Source organism: Lactuca virosa, chromosome 2 (assembly GCF_052849685.1).
Source record: "Lactuca virosa cultivar CGN04683 chromosome 2, Lactuca_virosa_CGN04683_v6, whole genome shotgun sequence".
In the NCBI taxonomy this organism is placed as follows: domain Eukaryota; kingdom Viridiplantae; phylum Streptophyta; class Magnoliopsida; order Asterales; family Asteraceae; genus Lactuca; species Lactuca virosa.
This window is the reverse complement of record NC_136427.1, coordinates 180,363,560-180,371,195: the sequence shown is the minus strand read 5'-3', so window position 1 is coordinate 180,371,195 and position 7,636 is coordinate 180,363,560. Positions and strand designations below refer to the sequence as shown.

Here is a 7,636-nt window from a genome sequence, read left to right as displayed (position 1 = left end):
AGAGGGAACAATTTCAATGGAGGTCTTGGAGCTGAGAAATGGCGGAGGAAGAAGAAGAGAAAGTAGAGAAATGACGATTGTTGAGGGGGGATGGGTTAGGGTATGGGATATTGGGTAGGGTTTAGGAATAGTGAGGATATGACCAAATTTTAAATTATTAAATAATCTATTTGTATAAATAAATAATTTTTGAAAAAAAACTTATAAAGGGCAAAATAGTCTTTTTACTTTTATCATAAACGAAAACCACAAGAAAAACAAATTATAAGGACGGTTTAAATTCGGGAAAAAAAAATAAGGACCAAAATTTTTGCTTAATAATTTTTTCTAAAATAGTCAAAATCCTGGAGAATAGTTAAACCTCTGTGACGTTAGCAAACTTATAACAGTGAAAGCGACAGCGACCAAGTTTCTCTCTCATCGCTCTCTTTCTCAGTGTTCTCTCTCTCAATAATGGGGGCGACTTCAAGAGTTTTTATTCTTTTTATTCCTTTTACTCTTTTTATAAATGCTTCCCTTGATCAACAGCAAAACAAAAATTGTTCACCTCAATTTCACTAAAAACCACGTTTCTGCAGAACCTCCTTTTCGTTCTTCTTTGTCATATACCCATCATTCATCCCCGTTTTTTTGTTCCTGTGTAGGGCCTTTGTCCTCTTCGGTTATGTGGCTGATATCTACTGACAGATATTCGATAAACGCACAAAAATCATTCCTTTAGAATTAATGAGCTAAAAGATAATCGAAACCCTTGTTGAATTGCGTATGTGGGTTGTCAAATTGGACGAATTTTTTCAATTTTGATGTTGAACAGTTGACCCCACTTGGGATAGTGATAAAATCGTGTTTGTCTTAGTGGGTGTTATTCTATTCGATTGATTGAGAATCACATCAGGTGAACTGTCGTTCTTTTCGACTTTTTAGTTATTGATGCTGTTTGATTGAATCTAGAGCAGACAAAGAGGTTTTAGGAAGTGTATGTAGCTTGAGGTTTAGGCATGGCGACTGATATGGACGTCGATATGAGCGAAGAAGATGAGTCGAAAGGTGGCATGTGGGCTTTAGAGCAGAAGATTGATCAGCCCATGGATGAAGAAGCTGGTAGATTAAAAAACATGTATAGAGAAAAGGTAAACTTTTTGCTACTTTTTGGTCATCTCTTTTCATGTTCAATTGTTTATCAGTTTTCATTGATTCTTCCCCCTTTTTCCCAGATGTGTTTATGTTGTTCTTTTATATTTAAGCGTCTTTTTTCTTTTACTTTCAAAATCGATCTTTACATATGTGTGTTTGACTTGATTCGGGTTATTATATTTCAAGAAAGTAATTCATTTCAAGAAAGTAATTCATTCACCAAATTCTATATCCTTATGTGTGAGTGTTTATCTTGATTAGGTTTTTTTCTTATTTAAAGAAAGTAATCTATTCACCAAATTCAATCTCTGTTTGTCTTGATTGGGGTTTTAACTTATTGAAAAGGTAATTGATTGGTGGCTTTATTGTTAAAATCATTTAAATCCTGATTGTGGTTTTTGTATGTTTATTTAATCATAACTGATATTATGGTTGACTAAAACAATCAAGAAAATTTGAGGTGTGCTTAATTTCTTCTTTTAAACTTGATTTTTTTAATCTTTTATGTGATGATGACCTATTGTTAAGAGTTAAAAAAGACAAAGTTTCAACTTTTAATCTTTTATGTTATTATTTATGTAAAGTAATGAAGTTCATAAATCTTTCTTGAACACAGTCGTTCTCTGCAATTTTGCTTCTGAGATTTGCATTTCAAAGTCTTGGAGTTGTCTATGGAGATTTAGGAACTTCTCCTTTATACGTATTTTACAATACTTTCCCAAAAGGAATCGATGATACAGAAGACATTATTGGTGCACTTTCCTTGATCATTTACTCTCTTACCCTTGTGCCACTCATCAAATACGTTTTCATTGTGTGTCGTGCAAATGACAATGGTCAAGGTACATATTTTTTCTTCCTTATCCCCTCATTTGTTATACACTTCAAGACTCAACAAGCTTTCCACGGCTATTTTGGATGATAAGGAGGGTATTCACGTCTTTTGCACAAGCAAGAGATTCAGTGTGAAGATCTTTTTCCTACCTTATTCTAGTTTTTAAGATAGGACAAATAATTGCAATTTTTGTCCCACTCAACGATCCACGTCCTGTTCTGTAAAGTCCTATTCTATATTGTACCGGTCTATATTGTACTGTTCTGTACTGTCATGTCTTGTCCTGTTCTGAATTGTGTACTGTCATGTACTGTTCTGTATATTCTTTTGTATTGTACTATCATGTGTCATGTACTATTCGGTATTTTACTATTTTGTATTGTTCTGTATGTCATGTCTCAGTCTCAGTTGTCATGTATTGTACTATTTTGTATAACAAATGGGCCTATGTGATTACGCAATTGTAATAATAAAGATTTATATTTTATTTTTGCGAGCTCTAATTGTGATTTATTTATATGTAGGTGGGACTTTTGCTTTGTATTCGCTACTTTGTAGACATGCAAAAGTGAATACAATTCCAAATCAGCATCGAACGGATGAGGAATTAACAACTTATAGCCGAAGCACAATTCATGAGAAGTCATTTGCTGCAAAAACAAGAAGATGGTTGGAAGGAAATATTTATAAAAAGAATGCACTTCTTCTACTTGTCCTAGTTGGCACTTGCATGGCTATAGGAGATGGAATTTTAACTCCCGCTATTTCAGGTAAACTCATCTAATTTTAAAAAGGGCAAATACAAAAAAAAAAAAAAAGTCCCAAGTTTTACACACTGCGTTTGGTGTTGTAGCTGATAGTTGAAAAGCTAACTGATGGTTAAAAAGTTAGCTGCTAGCTAATAAGCTAACCGATAAAAAAAGTGTTTGGTAAAAACTAGCTGATAACTGAAAAATATAAAATTACATAAAAGGGCATTTTCAAAAATAAGTTTTCTATAAGTAAATAAGGGTATATTTGGGAAGTTTGTAAAAAAGCTCCTGAAAAGCTACTCCAAGTAGCTTTTTAAAAGCTAGCTTATAAGCTAGGTTTTTGACTTACCAAACACAAAAAAAAACTCGAAAAATAAGCTAGCTTTTCAGCTAGTTGTGGCAAAAGCCCTAACTTTTTTTTTTGGTAAAAACCATAAGTTTTCAGAAAACCTTTCATTTAAAAAAAAAAAAGGAATGACCTGTTGATGACCGGATAAAAGGTTAAAAATGAAAGGTTTTCTGAAAACTTATGGTTTTTACCAACCAAAAAAAAAAGTTATGGCTTTTGCCATCTAAGCGTGTAAAACTTGGGACTTTTTTAGTATCTGCCCTTTTAAAAACACATTTAAAATACGTCTAAATTTATTAACAAAATATCCATTTTTTTACCAGTTTTATCGGCATCTGGTGGCATAAAGATAGACCACCCCGGGATGAGTAATGGTACGTCTCGTTTCTTTTTTTCCATAATTTTGATTTTCTTTTTACTTTTTATAATTTGTTTTTACAATTTGTTTGTTGCAGATGTTGTTATAGTTGTTGCAGTTGTAATATTAATCGGCTTATTTAGCTTACAACATTACGGTGTTGATAAAGTCGGATGGCTATTTGCTCCCGTTGTTTTACTTTGGTTTCTTTTAATCGGAGGAATTGGAATTTTCAACATATGGAAATACGACATAGGGGTATTACGGGCATTTTCACCCGTATACATATTCCGCTACTTCAAAAGAAGAGGAAAAAACGGTTGGACATCACTCGGAGGAATCATGCTTAGCATTACCGGAACCGAAGCACTATTCGCTGACCTGGCACATTTTCCCGTGTCAGCAATCCAGCTGGCATTCACAGTTGTTGTATTCCCTTGTCTTCTTCTAGCCTACTCTGGACAAGCAGCCTACCTCATGAAAAACAAGGAACATGTATACGATGCATTTTATCGCTCAATCCCAGGTTCATTTTATAGTATTAAATATTAGTATTATATTTAAATCAAATTGATTTTAAATTTTATTCATAAATATTATTATATATAATATAAATGTAGAAAGTATCTACTGGCCGATGTTTGTGATTGCAACATTAGCTGCAGTTGTTGCAAGTCAGGCGACAATTTCTGCAACATTTTCAATAATAAAGCAAGCGAATGCATTGGGGTGTTTTCCAAGAGTGAAAGTGATTCATACATCGAGTAAATTCCTTGGTCAAATATATATTCCAGATATCAATTGGATACTTATGGTTCTTTGCATTGTTGTCACTGCTGGGTTTAAAAATAAAAGCCAAATCGGAAATGCTTATGGTAAGTAATTATTATTATTATTATTTTTATTTTTATTTTTGCATTATTCGCTACTTTTCATATATGTCTTCTTCATTTTCTATTTCAGAAATGGTCCCTGTGTTTCACAAAACTAAAAAATTTTCATCAGTTTACATCGTGTATTCTATCTTTGTTACATTCACTGGGCTATTTAACAAATTGGTACCTTTCTTTCACAAAGTTTTAGAAACAGTCCCTGTGTTTCACACAATTACAGAAATGATTTACATAAATGGTCCCCTTGCCTAATAGCGAAATAACAAAAATGGTCTCTGTGTTTCACAAAATTACATAAATTTACATCAATTAACCTCATGTATTCTATCTTCATCTTCCGTACATTCACTCTGGGCTATTTCACTAAATGGTCCTTTTCTTTCACAAAATAGCAGAAATGGTCCCTCCATTTCCAAATATTACATAAATGGTCCCTGTGTTTCACAAATTTACAAAAATGGTCTCTGCGTAATAGAAGTAATTACAAAAACGGTCCCTGTGTTTCACAAATTTACAAAAATGGTCTCTGCCTAATAGAAGAAATTACAAAAAAACGGTCCCTGTGTTTCACAAAAATACAGAAATGGTCCCTGTGTTTCACAAATTTACATAAATGATCTCTGCCTAATAGAAGAAATTACAAAAACGTCCCTGTGTTTCACAAAAATACAGAAATGGTCCCTGTGTTTCAAAAATTTACATAAATGGTCCCTTCCTAATAGCGAAATAACAGAAATGGTCCTTGTGTTTCACAAAACTACATAAATTTACATCAATCAACATCATGTATTCTATCTTCATCTTCCTTACATTCACTGGGCCATTTCACAAAATGGTCCCTTTCTTTCACAAAATTTCAGAAACGGTCCCTCCGTTTCCAAAAACTACATAAATGGTCTCCGTCTTTCACAAAACTACAAAAACAGTCTCTGCCCAATAGAAAAACTACAAAAACAGTCCCTATGTCTCACAAAATTACAAAAACGGTCCTTTCATTTCACAAAATTACAAAAACAGTCCCTATATTTCACAAAACTACATAAATCTACATCAACTAACATCACCTATTCCATGTTAACAGGAACAGCAGTGGTGATAGTGATGCTTGCAACAACATTCATCATGATCTTAATCATGCTCTTAGTCTGGAGATGTCACTGGCTTCTAGTCCTCATATTCGCAGCCTTATCTCTCATCATTGAATTAACCTACTTCTCAGCTGTCCTCTTCAAGATCGATCAAGGAGGGTGGGTCCCACTAGTCATAGCAGCAATCTTCCTTTTCATCATGTACATCTGGCACTATGGAACAGTGAAAAGATACGAATTTGAAATGCATAGCAAAATCTCAATGGCATGGATTCTTGGACTTGGGCCTAGTTTGGGCCTTGTTCGTGTTCCCGGAATTGGGCTCGTGTACACTGAACTCGCAAGTGGGGTCCCACACATCTTCTCACACTTCATCACAAATCTTCCTGCAATTCATTCGGTTGTTGTTTTCGTTTGTGTTAAGTATCTTCCTGTGTACACAGTTCCCGAGGATGAAAGATTTTTAGTGAAAAGAATCGGACCCAAAAATTTCCACATGTTTAGATGTGTTGCAAGGTATGGATATAAAGATTTGCATAAAAAAGACGATGAATTTGAGAAGAAAGTTTTCGATAATTTGTTCATGTTTGTGAGACTCGAGTCGATGATGGAAGGTGGAAGTGATTCGGATGAGTATAGTCTTTATGGTCAAACACAAGGTCAAAGTCAAAGTCAAAGGTCAAAGGACTTTTTGCTACCTGAAAATAGTATGAACACGTTTTCCTCTGTGGTGGACCTCACGATATCATCGTGTGACTCGATTGTTCCTGTGAATGTTAATAGTTCTACTGTAATGTCATCTGGACAAGTGAGTAGTCATACAGAAGTTGATGAAATGGAGTTTTTGACAAGTTGTAGGGATGCTGGAGTTGTGCATATTATGGGGAATACTGTAGTGAGAGCAAGAAGAGATTCGCCTTTTTATAAAAAGATTTGTATAGATTATGTGTATGCGTTTTTGAGGAAGATGTGCAGGGAGCATAGTGTCATCTTTAATGTTCCTCATGAGAGCCTTTTGAACGTTGGACAAGTGTTTTATGTGTAAATTATGGGAATTGGATTATTATTATGATTATGATTATGATTATAGTTCTTGTTTTAGTACGTTGAACTTGATTATTTGCTTATTTGTTATGTTAATGCAAAAGGTATCAAGAATAAAATAAACATAACCTGGTATATATTACTATATTTGTATATTATACCTTTTCTAATGTGTTGCTTTATCATCATTAGCTAGACCAAAAGAACAAAATCTATACTACGTTTGTCTTGTTCTATTATGCTGTTTTCGAAATTTATACTGGATATTTTTTTTAAAAGTATTTAGACTAATGAGTTAAAAGTTGTGAAGATCTGATGAATATGAAAGTCTGAAACCATGTTTGGTAATTAGTATAATATGTTTACCATGCATATGAATATTATATACGTACCTCAACTTGCATATGGGGACAGTGGTGGATCTACAACAAAGATATGATATTGGATTAAGGTTATACAATCTTAATATTTAATATAATCCTTTTGTCTTAAACTAGTATGGGTCTATGGTCTACTATGTTAATTTAAAAATTCAGAAGATTTGGTTTACTTTTACATTATGATATTAGTTATAATCTTATCCTGATAACCATGATGATTTATATTAAATTATGGTGTACATATGACGTAGGGACAACGACCCCATGGAGTTGCAGGGTCCATATAAGCCTATTGATATGTTACGGTGCAGGGAGTAATGTCACATTTGTCATGGTCCATGTAGGCGTCACATCACATTTGCCACATTTTAGCAAAAAATTGGCATTTACATGGCGTGAGTTGTCAGGCTAATTTTTTTTAATATTTAATTTACATAAAAAATTTAATACAAACAAATTATTTTAATAAAAACTTAAATTTTATTAACTTTGAAAGAAAATCACACACTTGAAATCTACTCTAATAAATTAAAGTTTTTTTTGTCACATGTCACACTCTCATTCAATTTGTCAAATGTCATTTTGTGGTTATTTTGAATTAATTTATTTTCCACATGTCATTTTATAGGTTTTTCTATTTTAATAAATTCCACATAATATTTTAATATAATAATTACAATAAATATAGTAATAAATGAATATCAATTTCATTAATAGACTTACCTTCTTATTTCAAAATTCCCAAATTAAAGCTTATTAGTTTATTTTGTTTATTTATTTAAATTTAAAAGAAAAATCAATTT

The 7,636-nt window shown here is 32.8% G+C and overlaps 1 protein-coding gene across 1 annotated transcript; it reads left to right on the top strand.

Moving 5' to 3' along the window:
• The first annotated feature begins 491 nt into the window (after positions 1–491).
• LOC145159799 (potassium transporter 11-like) lies at positions 492–6,513 on the top strand. The gene is made up of 7 exons (XM_079078838.1): positions 492–1,130; positions 1,751–1,976; positions 2,494–2,739; positions 3,394–3,444; positions 3,526–3,954; positions 4,049–4,303; positions 5,403–6,513. Exons 1-7 carry the CDS (start codon positions 999–1,001, stop codon positions 6,452–6,454), a joined length of 2,391 nt encoding a protein of 796 aa, XP_078934964.1. The 5' UTR covers positions 492–998; the 3' UTR covers positions 6,455–6,513.
• Positions 6,514–7,636: the final 1,123 nt, after the last annotated feature.